We start from the raw sequence: 21,868 nt of genomic DNA, 5'->3' as shown, positions 1-21,868 counted from the left end.
CAAGCCAGGTATCCAGCACAGGGCTCTGTCTGCAGAGGGTGGAGTCTTTTCTTGCTCCATGTGGGCTGGCAGGGCCCTATGTGGAACCTCTGCTGAAAGCTGAAGACCTTGGGTTCCATGCACAGCCCTGGGCTGCTGCTCTAGACCCTCCTGAGTAAGAGGAAGCCCCACTGGGCCTCTCTGGCCTCGTCATGTCTCCTGATTCAGCCTCCCACCTCTTTCTGGGCCACCCCTCAGCCAGCCTCCTCTGGGCAGTGTGCCTTTGCACATGGGCCCTCATAGGGACGTTATGATGAGGGAGCAGACTGAAGGTCTAGTTCATGTATTTACGCATTCTTTCCTATTGTTTATTGGCCTGTACGCCAGACACATAGGTTTCCTAATTTAGTCTCATAACATACCTTAAGGTATTTTTATTCTCGAGTTACAGATGAGGAAACTGAGAGACTCAACCATCTGGATTGTACTGGTCTTCCAGGTTGGTGGGGGTGGGATGGTGGCAGCCTGGGCCCAGGACCTGGAAGTGGAAGAGGGGATGAAGGGAGGTGAGTGCCCAGCAGGGATCACCCTGCAGGGGAGGTCCCCAGGCAGAAAGTGATGAAAGTGCCTTGGTGGGGGGGTGAGCCACCCCACACTTCTTCCTCCTCTGGGCTGAGGAGGGAAGGGATCTGGCTAGGTGAACTTGGCATTCAGCCACCTAGGGACAGTCCAGGACAGCTGTCTGAAGGGTGAAGGGCTGGGCCAGCCCTGTCCCTGGCAGGTGGAAGAGGGTGAGCAGGCGACCACTGTGCTAGTTGCTTTTCATTCAAGAGCTCCTTCCCTCCATACCCAGTAAGAAAGGCACGATAGTCCCATTTTATTATTTTCTTTCTTTTTTTCTTTCCGTTTTTTGTTTTTTATTTTATTTTATTTTATTTTGGAGATAGGGCCTCCCTCTGTTGCCCAGGCTAGAGTGCAGTGCATCACATCAATCATAGCTCACTGCATCATAGCGCACAGCAACCTCAAACTCCTGGGCTCTAGGGATCCTCCTGCCTCAGCCTCCCAAGTAGCTGGGACTACAGGTGGGAGCCACCACACCCTTACAGCCCCATTTTAGAGGCAAGAAAACTGGGGCCAGCCACATCCAGTGACTTGCCTGAGGTCACAAAGTTAGGCTGGCGTACAGCTAGGATGCAAACTTGCCTTTGCTAGTCTGGTAGAGGAACTGAGTATAAACAGAAACCCCAAAGCAGGGGGTGCCTGGGACAGGACTGGGGGCTGCAGTTGTGGGGGAGCAAAACTGGAAGGGAAAGGGGAGCAGTGGGTGACTGAGCGCCCCACTCCAATACCGCCCTCCCAGCATCTGCTTATTCTGGGCCTGGAAAGAGAGGCTAGGGGGCCTTTCTGTGGTCCTCTTGCCTTCGGCAACTGGCAGGTCCTGTGGACACCCACAGAGGTTATGCACCCAGTATAGCAAGCCTGGCTGAGTGCTCCGAGGGTGTGGGGGGTGGGGGAGAGAAAATAGGGAAGGATGGGGAAGGAAGGAGGGAGGGAAAGAAAGAAGGAAGGGAAGGAGGGAGGGTGGGAGAGTGAAAGAATGAATGAAAAGCCATGTTTGCTTGTCTGTGCCTGGCTGAGTCCATGTGTGTCTATGTGTGTGTGTGTGTGTGTGTGTGTGTGTGTGCTGTGCACAACATCTTTTTTCTCCTTGGTCCTCTAAGCTCCTATGAGTCCCACCAGGTCAGGGCATGGTGTTGGGAGCCCCCCAGCTTGCTTGACTCCTAGAACTGCTGCTTCCTGGCCGCGCCATCTTGAGCAAGGTACTCCACCTCGGTTGTCCTCCTCTCTAAAATGTGCCTGATAACCATGGCTCAGGAGATTGTTGTCCACTACAGTAATTATGAACTGTAAGGCTCTGGACGGATATTACCCTCATCACAGGAAGAACCAGCAGCCCCAGGTGTCATCCACAGCACCGTGGGCTGGGGAGGTGCAGGCTGCAGGCTTGGGGGTGGTTGGAGGGGCAGTGAGTGCCCCTGGCAGGCCTATAGTCAGGGAGGGGCACTCTCCTGGTTGTCCCAGGTCACACAATGCCCAGCAAGCATGTGTGCCCTGCGCTCCACAGCCCTGAGGCTCGCTTCCTCCAGGAAGCACTGAACATCGCTGTACCTGGGCTGTGCTGGGCTCTTCATATCCACAATCTCACTCGATCTGCCTGATTATCCCATGAGGTGGGTGACAGTTATCCTAATTTTTATACCTGTGTCACCTGAGCTTCAAAGAGAGAAATGACTTGCCTAAGGCAGCACAGCTAAGAAGTAGCAGAGACAGGATTTGAACTCAGGAGAACCGGGCACCACTCTCAGCTCCCAGCCCTCCAGCAGAGAGTACGGGTCCCCTCCCCTCTACCCCACCCCGCCCCAGCCTCGAGCTCACGCTCAGGTTCAGGGGGGCCCTCCTGCTCTGCGGGGCCTGTCTCAACTTGTCCCAGGGTGGGGAGCCCAGCTCCCTGGTGGAAGCACATCAGGTCACAGTGACAGTCCTGGCTCCCAGGGACTGGCTTCCAGCCACAGCTTTTGGGAGAGACACTCTATACCCACTGAACCTAGAAAACAGGGCCAGCCAGTCAAGGAGCCCCTCAAAGTCCATCAGGGTGCTGGGGACCAGAGGGGTGGCAGAAGTAGGTGAGAGGTGGCAGGCCCCACCTGAGAAATAAAGACAACTGTTCCTGGGTGCAGATGGAGGCATGGGTGGCTGGGCCCGGGAGCCTGAGCAGGCCTTTCAAGTCCAAACCCAGATCCACCTGCCCACCACCTGCCTCAGCCCACAGCCCAGCTGGGCAGTGGGCACAGTCTCCTCAGTTGCCCCAAAGTGCCTTTCCGGGCCTTTTGTCTTCACGGGCTGCATGCTGCACTTCTGGACACAAAGACCAGGGTCACAGGTGGGGTCAGGATGACCTCAGGCTGACACTTCTACCCTCCACCTAGCTGTGGTTAGCATCTCAGCACACAGTGCTGGGGATGTGGGTCGCAGGAGGCCCTGTGGACTTCCGGAGAGTTCCACTCAGAAGATAACGTCGTGGGCAAGGAGGACCATGCAGGGGACAGCAGGTGCCCCTCGATTGTCCACTGGAGACAAGAAGCCCTGTAAGTTTCCAAGATCCTTCCTCTGATTGAACAAGCCCACCTCAAGGCCTTTTGTCCCCAGGGTTGTCCTGGCATGTTTCCTGGCTGTTGTCTCAGAATTGGGATAGGAATGGGAACAGAACTGGGGTGGGAGCTGGGATTAGAATGTGCTGGATTGGGATGGAGATGGCTGGGCTGGGCTGAGCACAGCTGGGGGTGAGGGCAAGAGGCTTGAAAGCAGAAGAGTTTTATTGGAAGGACCTGTCTGCCCTCTCCCTGCTAGGCATTGAGCCTTTGGAGAAAGGGCAGACTGGGAGGGGGTTTGGCTTTCTGGCCTCCCCACTGTACTTGCAGAACTTTCCAGAGAAGGGCAAGCAGACTTGAATCCGTACCTTCTCAGAGTCCTGCTGCCTCCCAGGAACTGGCCTGAGGATGGAGAGGAACACAGGTTCCCTGGGCACTCACTGCCTGCCAGGCCAGATCCAGGTGCATTAGAACCTTGACCTCCGCCGTGAACCTGGGGGCACGATCGTCATCCCGTAGTCAAGGACCCTGGCGCTCAGAGAGGTTAAGAGGCTTGCTCGAGGTCTCACAGCCAGGAGTGGCAAGTTGGAATTTGGGCCTGGGTTAAGTGGCTGGTGCCTTTTTTTCTCCAGAGCATCCCTAAGGCGCAATGCTAATGCAAGGAAGGAGACGGTAACTGGGGGTTTCAGAGCCAGGACAGCGAGGCAGCAGTCTCCCAGCAGTGGGACTTTTCTAGATGGAGCTAGAGACCCATTTGGGAGTCAGGCTCTGCCCTGGCCAAGCCTTCTCCCCAGCTGCAGGGAGTATTTGCCTGTCTCCTGCTGCCCAGGCTCCAATCACGTGACTGGCCACAGCTCAAGGTCAGCCCCATGCAGCCTCTCAGTCTATCGGCCTGTCTGGGTCCCCAGCACCTCCCACCCCAGGCCTTGCTGTGCCGTTCACACTGGTGCCCCAGGCCTGGGCAGTGCCCTGTGGGCTCCCCACCCCCAGGAAGGCCTCTCTCCTGGGCCGGCGCTGCCCTGTGTCTGTGGGAGGGAGATAAGAGGAGGCTTCCCTCAGTGCTCAGCTCCTGCCCTGTGGCTGGAATGCCACCGCTGCTGGCTTCCCACGCCATAGCACTACTGGTCACCACACACCCAGCCTCTTGTCATCCTCTACGGAACCTCTGTTGTTTCTGTGTTAAAGGAAACTCGGGAAGCTGAGCTCTACTGTGCTGTGGTGCCCGCTCCCTCCTAGGCAGCACCTCTCTTCTCCTTTCGTCCTTGCAGGAGGCCTTCTCTGACCTGCCAGCCACAGGTCGTGCCTGGCCCCTGGCCTCAGCTCTGGCAGCCTTTACAGCCAGAGCCCATAATCCGGCCACCCTCAGGCCGGGCGCAGTGGCTCATGCCTGTAATCCTAGCACTCTGGGAGGCTGAGGCAGGAGGATCTCTTGAGCCCAGGAGTTTGAGGTTGCTGTGAGCTAGGCTGATGCCCCGGCACTCTAGCCCAGGTGACAGAGCGAGACTCTGTCTCAAAAAAAAAATCCAGTCACCTTCAGCCTGACCATGGGCTGGGTCGGGGGCACTCTGCTCACTTCAAGGGCTGAGGGACTTCGAGGCAAAAGGCTGATGCCAGGGACCAAGGGGGCATAAGGGGATGAAGTCTGGGCAGAAAGGGATGACCCCAGGCCAGGAGGGCCCTGATGAGGCCGAGGTCCTTTCTAAACCCGGCTGTGCCCTAGTGCAGCGGGGACTTCAGAGAGCACCCACCTTCCCCTTGCTGTCTTGCCCCCAGCCACGCATGGTTCCTAACCTTGCACCAGCCAGCGGGCTCACAGAACAGGCAGAGATGGCTGAGGAAGGTGTGGGGGTGCTGTGCATGTCTTGTCCTGGGTGAGGGTCCTCTCCCTCCCAGCCCCCTGTGCGACTCCCTGAGGGATGCCCTTCCCCTGCCCTGGCACCTGTGGGGGCAGGGAGGTTGACTGGGGCCTTCCAGCCCCGACTTGCCCCAGCTCTGGGCCCTGAGGTCACGGAGACCTCCTGAAACCCTCCCCAGGGAGCTGTTCACAGGCAGACAGGCCTGATGAGGTGCTAATTGCTGAGCTAATTGCAGCCTGAGCTTGGTGACAGGAGGTGGGACTGCGGGAGGAGAGGGGCTGCAGCCACGGGCATGGAAGGAGGCTGAGGCCCAGGGCTGGCACAGAGCAGGCTGTGTTTGCTCAGGAATTGTTGATTTATTAGCGATGAGCAGCTGCTTTGACATGTGTCCTGCTCGCCTCCATGCCTCTGTCCTGGCCCTGGCTTTCTCTCTGGGGAAAGGTCTGTGTTCTGAGGCCACTGCTTGTTGCCAAGGGCTCGTAGAGCACTTGGGGGCAGAGTGCTCTGCTCTGGGGAGTGACTGAGGAGCAGGGAGGCCCACGGCCTTTCCTGGGGACTCCAGGCCTGCTGCAGACCAGGCAGACATGGCACTGGGCAGAGGTGGAGACAGCCTGGAGAACAGAGGTGACATCATTGAGCTGGGTCATTTTGGAGGGGCCTGGGGGTCACCTCATGCCAGCTCTGCCTGTTTCTGGACCTTGGCCTGGGCCCTGCGCCTCTAAGAATAGCGGCCGTGTGGCCTCTGGAAGGGGCCAGAGAGCCCAGGGACATGGACTTGTGCTCGGTGACCATAGAGGCCTCCCAAATAGGCGGTAAGATGACCTGCTCCCCAGACAGGGGCAAGGGAGTTGGTGAGCCCACCCTGCTGCAGCCAGAAGGGATAGGCCCTTGCACCCTCTTTCCTCCCCTGACTCCCCTTCAGAGCCCACCCTTCTGGTACAAGCAATTCTCAGCACCTGGACCTGGGGAGACTTTGGTCACTTAGGGCTAGACCCCAACTCACGGCAGGGCATTGTGTGGCTGTCACATACACTGGCCACAGCCCACTTGCCTAGGTGTCTCAGCACAGCGAGCTCTAGCCCATGTTTTTCGCCGCCACCCCACTCCTCCCCACCCCCACCGCCCTCTGGGCTCCTTTCTGCCCAGTCGCGTCCTCTCCACTCCTTGGCCCCGGTTCTGCCTGACCTCCCCCCACCAGCATCCCCTGCCTCACCACACCCCACCCGGGGCCCGCCCCAGACTGTTGGTCGTCTGGACAGAAAGCGGGGAGGTCAGCCCGGCCCCAGCCGAATGCTCCTGCTCCTCCCAGGATGCTCTGAGAACTCAGTGAGATTACAGACGGGAAAGGACTTTGGTAGTAGTAGTGGTTTAATAACTGTGATAATTGCTTCAATTTTGAGTACCCATTCCGGTGTATGTCTCCTCACAGCAACCCTCCAGGCCTGGACATTTTATTATCTCCACGTCTCAATAAGGAAACCAAGGCTCAGAGAGGCCAAGCAACTCATCCGAAGTCACCCAGCTCCTAAGTGACAGTCTGGGGACCCGAAAGTCACTACCCCTCACAATAGGAGGGGGTTGTTATTATTTTTTTGCCAGCCTGTTTCCTTCCTCCTTTTCCCTCCCTCCCTGCCTGTTATCATCTGCCCGGTGAGTTTGCATCATTACTAGGGCCCAGGGGTCCAATTAGGGGGCTCCCCCAAGGAAGCTGACTGAGGCAATCCCTGCCCCAAGGGGGCCTCCCTGAGCTGAAGTTTTAATTAGCTGTCACTGCTCTTCCTGAAACTCTGACCTGCCTGTGGCTCCAGCAGCCCAGGCTGGCCTTGAGGCAGGAGGCAGGACTGACTTCCAAGCCTGCAGCCCAGCACGGGAGGGAGGGTGTGGCTGGGCCTCCGTCCCACCTCAGCATTACCGCATTTAATCCAGTAAATGGATTAATAAAATAAACGGATTAAGTGACTTAATCCATTAAATGGATTAAATAAACGAGTTAATATTTGCAAAGCATTTAAAACAGCACCTGGTACAAGGTAAAGGCTATATGAGTGTTTGCTATATTATCCATTTGCCATCAGGGATTGGGGAGCAAGAGACTGGGGTGGAGGGCAGGGCTATTCTTGGACGTGGAGGTGACACATTCCTGGGTCACCTGGCAATGGTGAGTGGCCCATGTGTGGGCTGTGGGCATCTGCAATGCGTGTAATCCTGCCCCCGGCAATGTGGGATGCTTGGGGCTCAGCGGACAGCCCGGCTTGGAGGGGGCCTGCATAAGCATCGAGGGGCTACGTGCCGGGCACTACACGATGCTGTCACACGCTACACACTACCTCACGAGACGGGGCCAGCATCCCATTTGAGAGCCGAGGCGCCGACGTGTCCAAGGTCACACAACCATGAAGAGGCGGAGTAAGATTTAGATCCTAAGTCCCGAGCCCTGTACATTGGGAAATCTGATTCCCTGTGTCCCCCACCTCAGGCCACACCTACAGACCCAAAAGGGGGAAAAGTGCCCCTCTCTGCTCCCACTCAGCCTCCCTTCAACCTCCAGGAAACCTGAGGGCTCTGAGTGTGGCTGTTTGTGTTGAGGACCCAAGACCCCTTCCCCGGGGTGGGGCTATGAGTCTAGGCTGAGATGGTGACAGTTTCTGAAGCATCACCCCCACCCCTCCTGGGAGCAAGAGGCCTCCTGACCATGACCCCAGGCCCCCACCCCACTGGGCTGCTCGCCTCTGTCTCAGCCGCAGTGCTGTGCCAGCCCTGAGCCAGAGCCAAGCCCTCCTTGGACGCGGTTGCCTGGTAACCAGCCCTAAGTGACGGAAACCTCAGCGGGCCGCTAATGAGGGGGCAGCAGCCAACCACCTGGCCAGACCCTGCGGCCCTAGCCAGCCTCAGGAAGGCTTTGATGACAGTCCACCTGGCCTGCCCCCACGGTAGGAGGAAAGGGTGCCCTAGCACTGGGGGAGGGGGCGTGGGGGGCAAGGAGGAGCTGGGTTGGCAGCCCCTCAAAACCTTTGAACTGGGGAGCTGGGGCAGGATGATTCCCGGTGGAGGCCAAGGCCCAGCCAAAGCCAGGGGCTGGAGTCAGCGTTGTGGGTACTGCTGCCCAAGCCCAAACCGCCGTCCTGGAAACAGCTGTGAAGGCTCTGCCCAGGGCACTGAGGCCGGGGGAGGGGATCCCCAGAGAGAGGCCCTGGCCAGGGAAAGGAAAGGAGGCAATCAGGGAGGCTGGCAGGAGGCCAGGCTCTGGGGAGGGCCAGCCTCCTGCAACACTGAAGGGGAATGCATCAGCCTCTCCCCCTCCGCAAAGGTCCCCTTCTCGCACCCCCACCCGAGGCTCAGGGCCTCCAAGGCGGGGGCTACAGGCAGCATGAGGCAGGCAGGTGGAGCTCAGCCAGGTGTTTTTCCATCCCAGGTCTGAGGGGGGAAGATGGGGAGGGAGAGGCAGAACAAGAGGGAAGCCTGGTGTGCAGACTGGACAGGCCTGAAGGAGCGCTGGCCTCTAGACCCGCCTGCCTGAGCTCTTGGGCATGCAGCGGGCCCTCTGTGGGCCTCAGTTGTTCCACGTTGAAATAGGGGCTGGACACAGGCCCTTGGTGGTCTGAAGCTTGGCGCCGTGGCTCCTGAGAGGCTGAGAGGGGAGGGCAGGGGTTTCAGAGGAGTCTGGGGCAGCAGAGGCTCCTTCAGGCTTTCATCTCTGGGCCTGGGTAGCTTTTTTGCCTTTCTTCCCTCTCAGATGTGCAGAGTCCTCCTTCACTGTTAAACCTTCCGTCCAGACCACAGCCTGACTCAACCCTGTGCTGAGCACTGGAGTCCCAGCCCAACGGCAGTCCCGGCCCCGCCCTGGAGGAAGTACCTCTGCAGTCGAGGAGGGAAGCCAGGCTCCTCACTAAGCAATTTTAGCACATGGAGCTGAGGCTGGGATGGAGGCGAGTTCAGAATGCTATGGGGCCTCAGAAGAGATGACCAAACCCAGCCTGGAGTTCAGGGAAGGCTTCCTGGAGGAGGGTTCCTGAGACAAGTCTTAAAGGCCAACAGGAATTAGTACAGAAAGCCAGGTAAGGGGCCAAGATGGAGGGAGAGCATATTCCAAAGTGTGAAGGTATGTCCCCCAAGGAACTGTGGCTGGCTAGGGAGGGACAATCCGGAGATATGCAGAAGCCAGAGTGGAGAACTGGAACCTGGGGCACCAAGGAGCCACACGAAACTCCACGCTGGGGTGACAGGGTCAGATATGGGCATTGAAAAGACCTCTCTGGAGGGCTCTGAAGGGCATATCTCCCACTGCCTCTAGCACCAAGCCTCCAGTGGCTGCACTCTGGCACAGCCAGAATGAGGGACATCACCGTCCCCTGCTTCCCAACCCAAGGCCCAGCAGCCCTACTCCTGAGGCCACTTTCCTGCTGTGGCAGCCCTAGCCCAGCACAAGCACCCGTTGCACTGCAGTGCATGGTCTGTTTTAAGTCTGTCTCTCACTGCACTGGGAGACAGCACCCAGGGCCCATCCACTGTTGCGCCCCTCATGCCAGCAGAAAGCCTGGGGAGCCTCAGTGTTTGGTGGAGGGAAGGATGGGAAGGAAAGAAGGAAGATCAGTCCACCCTGGCTGGCAGAGAGTGACCCCTCCCTGCAGGGGGTCCCTAAATTTTTGTGAATGGGCTTTTTTTCCTAACCCTAGGCCGGCAGATGCAGTCCTCCTGAGGTGCCCATGAAAGCCCATACCCCTTTCTCCGTCTTCAGGATTCCCCTCTGAGTAACTCTGATTTCCCACGGGAGGGGGATGGGGCTCCTTTGGAGTAAGAGGTTCCCCCCTGCCCACTCACCCTGGCAGAGCGGCAGGCGACTGCCACCGAGCTCTGGTGTGGCAGCACACTTTTGGAAAGTGGCTCACCTCACCCCAATCGGGTCCCATGACCCTGCCCCCACCCCCAGGTCCTATCCAGCCCAGACTCCCTAAGACGGGCTGAGCTCAGGCTGATGGCCACCAACACAGCCCAGCTTCAGGCTCGGCTTGCTTAGGTGGCAGAGGGTTCCTGACCACCAATTGTGTCTGAGCCTTCCCTCAGAAGGGCTGGGTGTCACATAGCCTTTGGGGTGGGGGGAAATCCCAACACCTCCATTTCTTAGTTATGGGGACAAGTGGCCTCACCCCTCCTCCTCTAGGGCTACCACTGGTTGAGGGCTGACTATAAACTAAGCTGTGAAGTCACTGGAGCCGTGTAATATGTAACCGTGCCATTTGATGAGCAAACGGAGAGGTGAAGGGGCTTGCCTAGGTCACGCAGCTCAGTGGGTCAAACCCCAGTTTGCTTGTTTTTCAAGAAGTAAATGAAACAATATCTATTAAATGGCTGGCATAGGACCAGGCTCCAAGTAGGAGCTCCTTGCCCTGTCCAACCACTGAGATGTTCCTCTTCTGGTTGGGGAGAGGGAGAGATGAGGAAGTAGAGAGGGCAGAGACTGAAGCAATAGCAGTCTGGGGAGCCTTCCTGGAGGAGGCAATGTCTGTAGTTACATCTGAAAGGATGGAGGGGAGCGTTGCTGTGTGTCTTAGGGAAAGGTGCCACACATCTCTGTTTCTCTGCTTGTAGAGTAGCTGCCAGTTCCACCTCTCCCTCCTCTGGGGTGAAGGAGCTCCTCCGAGGAAGGAAAGAGATTTGTAAATAGCAGGTGTGGCCTCATTAGAGAGAGCTACATTGTTATTAATAACCATAACATAACGAGCTGAGGTTCAGAGAGCTGACCTCTTACCTCCCTGTCCCAGAGAGCCAGGATAAGTAATCAGTGTCTCCGGTGGGGTGGAGGAGGAGTATGCATGTGTGTGCCCCATGTGGAGCCTGTGCAGACCCTGTGGGGTGGGCTAGGGGTGGGGAGAAACCTCCTCTCCTACACTACTTATTTCTTTGTTAACTCCACCCATGTGGCCCACGTAGGACAGACTGTTCCCTTCTCTGCTTTTATGCACACTCTTCCTTCCAATTGATGTACCACTTCTCTCAAGACCACAGCGCTAATAAAAACATGTAGGGGCTCCCAAGACAGTCCCCTTGTGTGGACATGACCCTTCCGGTAGAGGAAAAAGGCAAGGTCAGAGCCCTGAGGAGCTCACAGTCCACGGACACTCCACAGAGCTCTCTACAGCTCACAAGCAATTTCCCACACTGATGTTGCTCAACACTTACACTGTCAATAAAGCCAGTCTCTCACTGCTCCCATTTTGCAAGGAGGAAATTTGAGGCTCAGGAAGTTACAAAGTAGCTCCCAAGTCCCTCAAACTGTGTCCTTTCTTTGGTAGTCCAGGCTGTTTAAGTCATGCCAAAAAAGAATGGACAAGATACTGATTAATGGGTGTGCTGTCTTTGCCAGGTGTCCCTGAATCTCGAGATTCAGGGGCTACAGAATCTTAGTTGGTCCCTAGGGTCTCACCAGACTCACCCTGGCCTGGGTGGGTCCCACTTGGGCTCAGAGATATTGGAGAGACCACTGGGCACACGTGAGTGCACAGGCTGAGAGTCCTGGACCCCAAGAGCTAAGAACACAGCCCTCCTCCCACGCTGCCACCCCCACCCCTCTCACACCGTGGGCAGGGGTGGGGGGATGGGAGCTATGCAGGGGAGGAGGGGGAGAGGGAGCGGAGTTGGTGAGCAGCAAAAGTGGGGAAGAACAGCCTGTGACCCACAGGGCTGCAGGCTGGGGTTAAGGCTGTGAGGCTTGGCATGACCCCTAGCTGTCAGCACATGAATGCATTTTCCTGATGCTAAGGTGTGGCTGCAGGAAGATCCCCAGCCTGGGAACCAGGGGATTTGGGTTTTTGTCCTAGCTTGCTGTGTGACCCTGGGAAAGCCCCAACCCTTTCTGGGTCTCTCCTCCCCAAATATTTCCAGACGTTAAGGTTCTTCCAGCTCTAATTAGAGTGACACTCTCCCCCCTTTCCCCAGGTGACCTCACTTCCTCTTCCTACCTGCAGTGTCCAGCCCCTCCTTTTCAGCTCCAGCTGCTTAGTGACTCTCGGAACCTGCAGCCTCAGGTCTGCTCTGCTCTGACTCAGGCATCCCTGACCTTTGGGATCTGAGGAGGTGGCCTGGGTGGTTTTGCCTCATGAACTTACTCTGACCTTTGGCATGTCCACCTGTCCTTCCCTCCCCCACTGCACACACCTGTCCCCAGCCCTCCGGCAGCCCAGGAACTTCATGAGACTAGATTCCTTCAGTTAAACTAGTAGCACTGAGGGGCCCTCATCCACAGTCAGGTGGCCATAGAAACAGGGCAAACAGGGGCAGCCCTTCCACCCTCCAGCCCCTCTTTGCAACATACCATCAGGCCTGGGAATGCTCCACCCCCCTCGGCCTCCCGGGCTGCACGTGCTCAGGCCTGTCTTACTGCAGGAGACTTGCGGCAAAGGTTCAGAGATACCGAGTGAGGCCACTTAGCAACACCCCCTCTCCTCCCCAAGCACTCTCACTTCTGGCCTGCTCCGGGGATGGGGACATCCCTCCTTCCTCAGACAGCTGCCAGGCCCTAACAGGGGTTGAGATACATTTGTCTGGAATTTGCCCTGGCTGACTACACCGAAATGAGGGGAAAAAATAATGAGCCCTTCTACAGCCCCCTGATACAACCAGTGCAGGACAAGGGAGTCAAGACACTGCTGGGTGCCAGATATTTTAGCACAACCTCTCCTATGCCTTACAACACCCTCACTGAGAGGAAGATAGAACTCCAGTGCTACACATAAGGAAACTGTAGCTCAGGAGTCAAGGGGCAGGCACAAGGTCACATAGCTAGAAAGTGGCAGTGAATGACTGATCTAGCCGAGCGACTGCACAGGTTCGCGGAGCGCGGCGGGTACGCAGCACAGCGGTGCGGGGAGAGCTGGCCCACGCAGGCCCTCCGCCCCGCGGGCCCAGGGGAGGGCAGGTCCCAGAGGCGCGGCCGGGCTCTGCCCCCACCCCGCGGGCCGCCCCGCCCCCGCCCCGCCCCCAGCCCGCCCCGCCCGGGACCGCAGACGGCGCCCGGCGGCGGCGCGAACGGCAGCTAGGAGGGTGGCTCCGGGCTCCGCGCTCACCGCGACTTCCCGCGCAGGGCCCGGCCGGACAAGGACCCGCGGCCTGGGCGGCGCTGGAGGATGCGGTCGCGGCTGCGGCCCCGGGGAGCGGCGGCGGGAAGCCCGGCGCCCTGCAGGTAGGAGCTCGCCCGCTGGGCGGGCGCGGAAACTTGGGCCGAGTTTGCGGGCGGCGCGTGGGGAAGGGGTGGGTGGTGCTGCCCCAGGGCGCCCCTGCCGGCTGGCCCGGGGATGGAGCGCGCCGGGCCTGGCCGAGGTGCTGCGGCTTGTGGCAGCGGCCGGCCCCGGCGGGCGTGCTGCAGGGCGGGGGTCGCGCCGTGGCACTGACTGGCCTCGGGCTTCGAAGCTCCCGGGGCCTGGTGGCGCGCTGGGGCTCCGGCATGGCCCGGGCGCCCGATCTGGCGATAGGAGCGCGGGCCGAGCCCTCGGGCCTCCCGCGGGGCCCGGCTCACGTGGATTGCTGGGGCGTGGATGGGGGACTGGGGGCTGGGCCTGGGGGCGGCGGGCGCTAAGGCGCCGCTGGCCCTGGACGCACCCTGCTGGGACGGGACGGCCCTGTGGTTTCCTCGCCACCGCTTGACTCACCCCCTGGCCCTAGCCCAGGCTGGCGGGATCGCCCCGAGGCGGTGGCTGCCCGGACTCTGCAGCCAGGCCAGCCCCTGCTCCGGGACCTCCCGCCGCCTGCGGGCGTCGGTCCGCGGGTGGGTGGGTGCGCGGGGCCGCCTGCGTGCACCCATGTGCCCGGGCCCGAGCGAGGGGAGTCGCAGTTCTGGAGTGGCGTGCGTGCAGATGTGGGCCATGCACGTACGTGCAGGCATGGGTTTGCATGCGTGGCGGCGGCCTGTGTGTCAGCCTGCTGGGGTGCACGTGCGCCCCAGAGCCGCCGGGAGGGGCTCGGGGACACCCGGAAGCCCGCAGGGTCCAGTGCGCGGCAGCCCCAAAGCAAGGCCGGCCGTGAGCCCCAGGCACCAGAGTTGTGGGCAGGGCGGATAGGGGAAGGGGACGGAGGCCGTTCCTGGGACCCTTCCCCCTCCAGTGGAGACTGTGGGCCGCCCCAGGCTGGGCTGTAACTCTGGAGAGCCCGGAGCCTCCGCTGGGGGGTTGGGAGGTGTGAGGACACCGGCGCCGGTGGGGTCCAGTCCTCCAGGAGAGGCCAGATGCTGGCCGCCCCTGGGCAGGAACCACGCTCTTCTTCCTGGTCTCTCCCAGCGTCCGTCCCGAGGCCCCAAGGAGGTGGAAGTGGGAACTGGGCCACGGAGCTATTTTCCCTGCTGTGTGGGGCAGGCGTGATGGGCTCTTCTGGACCCTGCCTTGGGTCCTGGCTGGGAGGACCAAGAGAACGGCCCCCGGGGGTGATGTGAGCCTGCTCCCTGGGGCTCCGCCCTCTCCAAGTGCTCACGGGCCCCTCAGCGTGTGGGTCAGGGAGGGAGGCACCTACATTTTGGCTAGTCTCGAATAGAGGAGGGGCCTCTTGAGGGAGTATATACTGGGCTCTCCATCTCCTAGTGACAGGAGATAAGGTCACACCCCTCAGCGTTCTCTGCTGGCTCCCTGGAGCTCCTGCCCCTCCCCCCGAAACTCCTCAGGGTCCCAGGTGGCTTTGTATCTGTAGGCTGGATCCCAGTCGTGGTCTCCAGAAGTCTCCAGGGCAAAGGGCACTCGTCGGGCTGAGCTCAGGAGAGAAGGACTCCTGGGGCTGGGGGTGGGTATGGAGCAGGCCCCAAGGAGCATGTGGGGGAGGTGAGACCAGAGCCAGCACTTAATTAACCTAGAGCCTCCCCAGGCAGGGCTCAGCACCCCCAAAACTGAACGACTTCTTAAAACATTGCTGGGGAGTGAGGTGGGGCCTTTCCCCCAGGATGCAGGTCCCTGTCATAGGGCACTGCTATTGGTACTGTCACCTGTGTCCTGATGACCCTCCTGTCTTCTCCAGGCTGGCCTGAGGCGTCGGATTCTGTCTGGGAGATGAGTCACCTTTCTCTCTGAGAGTCCCGCCTGGCTTCCTTGTTGCATCAGGCTGGGGTGGGAGTGGGCGTTCATTGTCATGCTACCCTGGCCTTTCCTGTGCCCAAAATGTACTGGTCTAACTGAGTCTGTGGCTGTCATTGGCCACCAGCCAGAAGGGACCAGAAACCTGTGATACTTGGCCTGTGGCCTAATCATAGCAAGGTTGAGCTGATCGATCCTTTCTAAGCCACTGAGAGTTTCAGGGAGCAGGGTGCTGGCCGGGGGAGGTAGAGGCAGGTCAGTGTGGCCCCAGCAGACGGCCTTCAGATGGAGGCCCTCGTGGGTCATTAGGTGCCTGGTGTGCTGAGGAAACCCATGCTTGACCTCTCTGGGCCTGGGTCCCCATCCTTGGTCTTGCCTTAGGGTCTTAGTCCTTCACGGCACTTAGTTTTTCAATCAACACAACGGGAATAGTTGCCAGCTAGCCCTGGGGCCTCCTTCCCTGGACTTTCTCTCTCTCACACGCACACGCACGCCCAGTCCCTGGTGCTGTCTTGCCCCATGTGCCTTGGAGTAGCCTTGTGCGGCTTCATGGCTGGGCATGAACAGGGCTCTCCTCTGGGGCCTTCCCGCCGGCACCACAGCGCCATCTGCCGGACAGCCCTGGCCCTCCTGCTGAGGGGGGACATGGGGGCGTGGCTTGCACCGGCCACGCCCCGGTCGCCTGTGGTGGGCCTGCCCTCCAGAGCCAAGCCGGTATCGCAGCGTCTGGCTCTTGGCCCAGGGACCTGAGTTTGACGTAAGGCTCTGCCATTTTTTCATGAGACCGGCAGGTCAGGGCAGTGTCCCAAGAAATCTGAGAATCTGTAGGCAGTACCCAGACCCCAAGTCTCGGCTGCAGTGGGCGTCTTTCCACAGGAGCCTGTAGCAGGAGGCTACATCCCTTGCGTGTGGCCTGTGTTTCTGACAGCCCTGCCTTTCTCCCTCTCCCAGGTCGGCAGTTGAATAGCAGGGACCCGGAAGGGCTTGAGGCCTTCACAGCAATGGCGGAGAAGCGGCCACTGGGGACTCTGGGGCCTGTGATGTATGGCAAGCTGCCCCGCCTGGAGGCAGACTCGGGATCTGGGCACAGCCTGCTCCCCTCTGCTGGAAGCCAGGACCGCTGCAGCTATAAGGAAGCCTACTTCTCCTGTCCCATGGCGGGTACTCCCAAGGCAGGGACTGAGCGGATGGCTTCCTGGACCCCATACCCAACCTTGTACCCCCCCAGCATGGCAGGACCTCCACTTCGGACAGACAGCCTGCTGACCAACTGCCTGCTCTACCGCTCGCCAGCAGAAGGCCCTGAGAAGATGCAGGACTCCAGCCCTGTTGAGCTCCTGCCCTTCAGTCCCCCGGCTCATTCCTACCCAGGCCCACCACTGGCAGCGCCCAAACCTGTCTACCGAAACCCTCTGTGTTACGGGCTCTCGACTTGCCTGGCAGAAGGGGCAGCAAAGAGGCCACTGGACGTTGATTGGACGCTGGTGACTGGGCCTCTGTTGCCCTCAGCTGACTCACCCTGTTCTCTGGCCCCTGGCAAGGGCCAGTCCCTGGATGGCACCTTCTTGCGTGGGGTGCCAGCCGAAGGGTCCAGCAAAGACTCCTCAGTGAGCTTCTCCCCATGCCAAGCATTCCTGGAGAAGTATCAGACCATCCACAGCACAGGCTTCCTGGCCTCCAAGTACACAGGTCCTTACTCTGGGGACCCCAAACAAGCGATGTCCAAGGGGCCCTCCAGTCTTTGGACCCAGCCAGCCCAGCCCCTGGGGCCACCCTGCCAGGAAGTCATGCCCACCCACTATCCCCTGCCCCCACCTCCACAGCCCCTGCCTTGCCCTCCAGCCTGTCGCCACCCAGAGAAGCAGGGCAGCTACAGCTCAGTGCTCCCACTGCAGCCCCTGGGAGCCCACAAGGGCCCTGGGTACCAGGTTGGTGGGCTTGGCAGCCCCTACCTGAGGCAGCAGGCAGCCCAGACACCCTACATGCCCCCAGTGGGGCTGGACACTTATTCCTATCCCTCTGCCCCCCTCCCAGCACCCTCACCAGGCCTCAAGCTGGAGCCACCTCTTGCTCCACGGTGCCCACTGGACTTTGCTCCCCAAACCCTGAGTTTCCCTTATGCCCGGGATGACCTCTCTCTCTATGGAGCATCCCCGGGGCTTGGAGGGACACCACCTTCCCAGAATAGCATGCAGGCTGTGCCACAGCCTGGTGCCTTCCAGCGGACGTGCCAGCCTTTGCCAACCAGCGAGCCATGTTCGGAGCCTGTGAGGACTGCAGAGAAGCCAGCCCAGGAAGCCGGAGAGAAGACCTGGCTGCCTAGCTGCAGGAAAGAGCAGCTGCAGCCCCGGCTTAGTGAGCACCCTGGGGCTCCCATTGTCATCCGGGATAGTCCGGTTCCCTGTACCCCGCCGGCACTTCCCCCCTGTGCCCAGGAGCGCCAGTCTCTTCCACAGAAGGAGGGTGCAAGGCCCCCCAGCTCTCCACCGATGCCTGTTATCGACAACGTCTTCAGCCTGGCCCCCTATCGTGACTATCTAGATGGGCAGGCACCCGAGGCCACAGCTGAGCCTGACTCAGCTCCAGCCTCCGATGAGAGCCCTGACAAAGGCTGCAGGGGGACCCTGCCTGCCCAGGAGGACCCCTCAGGGGCTCACTGCTCACGTAAGGAGGAGGTGGCCCTGGACTTGAGTGTGAAGAAGCCCGCTGCAGAGGCGTCTCCCGTCAAGGTCCCTAGTCCTGTGGTACATGCCAAGCCCACCGAAGCCATGGATGTGCCAGGTGTGGGGAACACAGTGTCAGATCTGCCAGGCCTGAAAAAGATAGTCCCAGAAGCCCCAGGGTTGCCAGCGACTACAGAGGCTACGCCAAGGACCAACTTCCATAGCTCTGTGGCCTTCATGTTCCGGAAGTTCAAGATCCTCCGACCGGCACCCTTGCCTGCAGCCGTGGTCCCATCCACACCCACGTCAGCTCCTGCCCCTGCCCCTGCCCCTGCCCAGCCTGCCCCCACTCCCACATCTGTACCCATTGGACTGCAGATTCTCGCTCAGCCTTTGCCTGTGGCCTGCTTCAACCTGGCACTGCCCAGCCCTCCAGTGGCTGTGGCCTCCCCTGTCCCCACCCCTGCTTCAGCTCCATCCCCGGCGCCGGCTCCAGCTCCAGCTCCAGCTCCTGCTCCTGCTCCAGTTGCAGGCCCCGCTCCAGCATCTACACCTGGCCCCGCAGACTCCCCAGAGCAGCACTTTACGGGGCTGCACGCGTCCCTGTGTGATGCCATCTCAGGCTCAGTGGCCCACTCCCCACCGGAGAAGCTGCGTGAGTGGCTTGAGACAGCTGGGCCTTGGGGCCAGGCTGCGTGGCAGGACTGCCAGGGTGTACAGGGGCTGCTAAGCAAGCTGCTGTCCCAGCTGCAGAGCTTCGTGTACACACAGCGGTGCCCCTTCCCCCACGTGGTGCGGGCCGGCGCCATCTTCGTGCCCATCCACCTGGTGAAGGAGCGGCTCTTCCCACGGCTGCCACCTGCTTCCGTGGACCACGTGCTGCAGGAGCATCGCGTGGAGCTGCGGCCCACCACGCTGTCAGAGGAACGGGCCCTGCGGGAGCGTGCCCTGCACGGCTGCACCTCGCGCATGCTGAAGTTGCTGGCGCTGCGCCAGCTGCCCGACATCTACCCTGACCTGCTGGGCCTGCAGTGGCGCGACTGTGTACGCCGCCAGCTTGGTGAGCATGGGGCAGCCCCAGTAGCCACCGGAGCTGTGTGAGCGGGTGACAGGTGTGTGCGCAGTGTGAATGGGTCATAGCCGGGGCTTAGTGGTTCGAAGAACTCCTTCCTGGGCAGTGGGGTCTGGCCTTCCAGAGTGGGCTTTAAGGACCCCCCATGTGTCCCCCTCAGGCATCACTGATCACAGTCCTTCGTAGGCTTCTGAACAGCCAGCTGCTCTGACCCGTGGGAACTCTGTCTCAGCCTCCCCTGGTGCTGCACCTTTTTGTGTTCCCCCTGCCTGTGCCTTCCCCATCTTTGGCGCAGGCTTCTCCCTTGGTGTTCCTGGGGCTCTGGCCAGGCCCCGTTTCTGTCTGAGATCACTTCCTCCTGTCTGTGTTCAGCCCAACCTCTCCTCGTCTGCACTCTAGCCCCAGATAACCCACAGCATGCTGGATTCTTGCACCTGGATGTCTCCACCACGCTGAGCTCATCCTAAATCACGCTCCTGAGCTTCCCCTAAGCTTACCCCCCACCCTAGTCTTTCCCTTCTCAGTGAAGGGCACCCTGGTTCACGAGACCTGGCGGGGCCCCCATCCTCCCACTCCATACACCCCTGCCTTTGGAATGCGTACTTTCTCAGACACACACACAAGCGTCCCCCTAGGTCAGAACACTTCTGTGATTTGCTTTCTCTCTACTAAATGATGTCTGGTGCTTATTTTTCTCTAACTTGTTTGGGGTTTTTTGTTTTTTTGGTTTTTTTTTTGAGACAGAGTCTCACTCTGTTGCCCAGGCTAGAGTGCTGTAGCATCAGCCTAGCTCACAGCAGCCTCAAACTCCTGGGCTCAAGCAATTCTCCTGCTTCAGCCTCCCGAGTAGCTGGGACTACAGGCATGTGCCACCATGCCCAGCTTATTTTTTTCTATATATTTTTAGTTGTCCAGCTAATTTCTTTCTATTTTTTTAGTAGAGATGGGGTCTCGCTCTTGCTCAGGCTGGTCTTGAACTCCTGAGCTCAAACGATCCTCCCGCCTTGGCCTCCCAGAGTGCTAGGATTACAGGCGTGAGCCACCGCGCCTGGCTGGTTTTTTGTTCTTTGTTTTGTTTTGTCAGGGAGGACCACACAACTGCAGTGTTGTAAGGTGCGAACGATCACGCTTCTTCAGCCAGGACCCTGGTGATGGGATCAGGTGATCTCTGTCACTGCCTCTCCTGCATCAGTACACCTGGCATGGAGGTCCCCTCTGTGGTCTTTCTGCCCCTTCTGTCCCCACGTTCCCACCATCCAGCCTCTGTCTGGGCTGTTTCCCTGTAGAAACCGCTCACAGTCCCAACACGTCCTGGCAGCCCTGCCCTGGGCCTTAGCTGGTCAAGGCTCGAGGTCAGGGTGAAGGGCCCCAGACAGTGAGGTGCAGGCGGGGGGCTTGGCTTCTGGCTGACCAGCACTCCCGATCCCTGAACACTTAGGAATTTGGGGCAGATAATGGGGTGCAAAGGAAATGCAGGTGCGGGCGTTTTGTTGCTGAGTGAGAAGGAGTGCAGGTGGGTGTCCTGCATCCCCCAGAGCTCCTCAGCCCAGCCCTCTCCCTGTACCTCTGGGCTGTCGGGGCCCAGAGAAGCCATGTCTGCCTTTTCTGGTCTGCCTGGTAGGCAGTGGAGCCCCACACAGTCCCCTCCTGCTCTGACTCCAGCCTGCAAGAGTCCGGGGCCTGGTAAGAAATGACTGGGGCCCAGTGTCCTGCCACTGGCTAGAGTTTGGTGCCCCTGTCCCACTCCCTCCCCCAATCCTTGGAGGCCACCCTTCTGTGGGTGCTGCAGACAGTTACTGCTGCCTTCATTTCTCCTGGGTGCCTGTGCTCCCCCTCTCAGGAGGAGTGCTCTGGGGCCCTCCTGGCCCTCCACCACCTCCTCCAGGCGGTGCTTTCAGGGCCGGCCCTGCCCCGGTGGGCTCTGGCTTCAGCTCTGCAGGTGGTATGCAGAAAGGTGGTGGCTCTCATGGATGGCAGTGCCCTCTCTTTCTGTGCCTCGGTTTCCTCACTTGTACACCAGTGGTTCCTGGCCTGCTGGGCTCCTTCCCTCTCATCCTTGTACCCGAACAGCCTCTCCTGAGCAGTGCCCTCATCAGATAAGGGTTCTGGTGTCACCTAGGGAGAAATGCCTTTTTGGCTTGGATGGTCTGGCCAGTGGGCGCATGTGGGGAAGAGTTACGATATCTGTGACCTTGCTGGTGCCATGCTGGCCTGGGGCAGAGCAGAATCACTGTTCTGGATGGCTTCAGAGGCCACGAGGTGGGACCTGAGGATGTGGAGTCTGCAGCCTGACTATTCGTTCATTTTCCAGGTGACTTTGACACTGAGGCTGGAGCTGTGTCCCCCTCAGAACCCACCACGGCCAGAGATGAGCCAGAGAGCCTAGCCCTGGCTTGGAAGTCACCGACCCCCAAGGTCAGGAAGCCAGGGAAGAAGCCACCAACCCCTGGCCCAGAGAAAGCAGAGGCAACTGCCAGGGGAGGGTCCGGTGGTGCCTCACCTGCGCCTGCTGCCAGTGCCAGCCCACCCGGGCCCACACTGAGGGCCCGCTTCCGCAGCCTGCTGGAAACTGCCTGGCTCAATGGCCTGGCGCTGCCCACTTGGGGCCACAAGGCCTCAGGACCAGACCGGCCCTCACCCCGCCCACAGCTGCTGGGTGGCCAGAGCCATCACCTGTAGCTCTGGTGGCCGGTGCTGTTTGGGCATCTGTCTGGGACTCCCTTCTGCCTGTCTAGTTCTGGGCCACGAGTGAATGTGGGGCCAGGGCAACTCCCTTGGGGGGTCCCCAGCTTTCACCCTGGGCCTGCCCAGACTGGGCTGAGAGCCCCTGAGCTTTCAACTTGAGGCTCTTTATTAGATAGGACCACTTCCTATTTCTTCCTAGAGAAAACATGTGGGCTTTGGAGCCAGACACATCTGGGCAAGACACCTCCCCCGTGTTGAGCCCTCATTCCCCATTTGTAGAATAGGACAACGCAGCCTACCTCACGGGGTTGTTGTGGGGACGATGCCTGACACACCCGTTACGGTTTGGTCTCTGCTTCCTCCCTGGGACGGGGCCTGGGTTAGGAAGCTGAGGCAAGCAGAACCTTCCTGTAGA

At 59.8% G+C, this 21,868-nt stretch overlaps 1 protein-coding gene across 2 annotated transcripts; it reads left to right on the top strand.

Moving 5' to 3' along the window:
* Window positions 1-12,994: 12,994 nt before the first annotated feature.
* On the top strand, window positions 12,995-21,510 carry C2H15orf39 (chromosome 2 C15orf39 homolog). Of its 2 annotated transcripts, none has more exons than XM_069457269.1 (3): window positions 12,995-13,163; window positions 15,985-18,756; window positions 21,080-21,510. In XM_069457269.1, the coding sequence occupies exons 2-3, from the start codon at window positions 16,035-16,037 to the stop codon at window positions 21,445-21,447; spliced, it is 3,090 nt and encodes a 1,029-aa protein (XP_069313370.1). In that variant the 5' UTR covers window positions 12,995-13,163; window positions 15,985-16,034; the 3' UTR covers window positions 21,448-21,510. The 2 variants fall into 2 exon arrangements, with proteins under 2 accessions (XP_069313370.1, XP_069313378.1); XM_069457277.1 differs by having other exon boundaries at window positions 15,985-18,808; window positions 21,080-21,141.
* The last annotated feature ends 358 nt before the right edge of the window (window positions 21,511-21,868 follow it).

The sequence above is a fragment of the Eulemur rufifrons genome, chromosome 2 (genome assembly GCF_041146395.1).
Source record: "Eulemur rufifrons isolate Redbay chromosome 2, OSU_ERuf_1, whole genome shotgun sequence".
NCBI classification, from domain to species: Eukaryota; Metazoa; Chordata; class Mammalia; order Primates; family Lemuridae; genus Eulemur; species Eulemur rufifrons.
Note: the sequence above shows the minus strand (reverse complement) of the source record. Positions and strands in the feature narration are given on the sequence as shown.

Coding starts and splice junctions, on each gene's coding strand:
- C2H15orf39 (XM_069457269.1), top strand. CDS start 16,035: ATGGCGGAGAAGCGGCCACTGGGGACTCTGGGGCCTGTGATGTATGGC. Junction 18,757..21,079: donor CTGTGTACGCCGCCAGCTTG/GTGAGCATGGGG, acceptor TTCATTTTCCAG/GTGACTTTGACACTGAGGCT.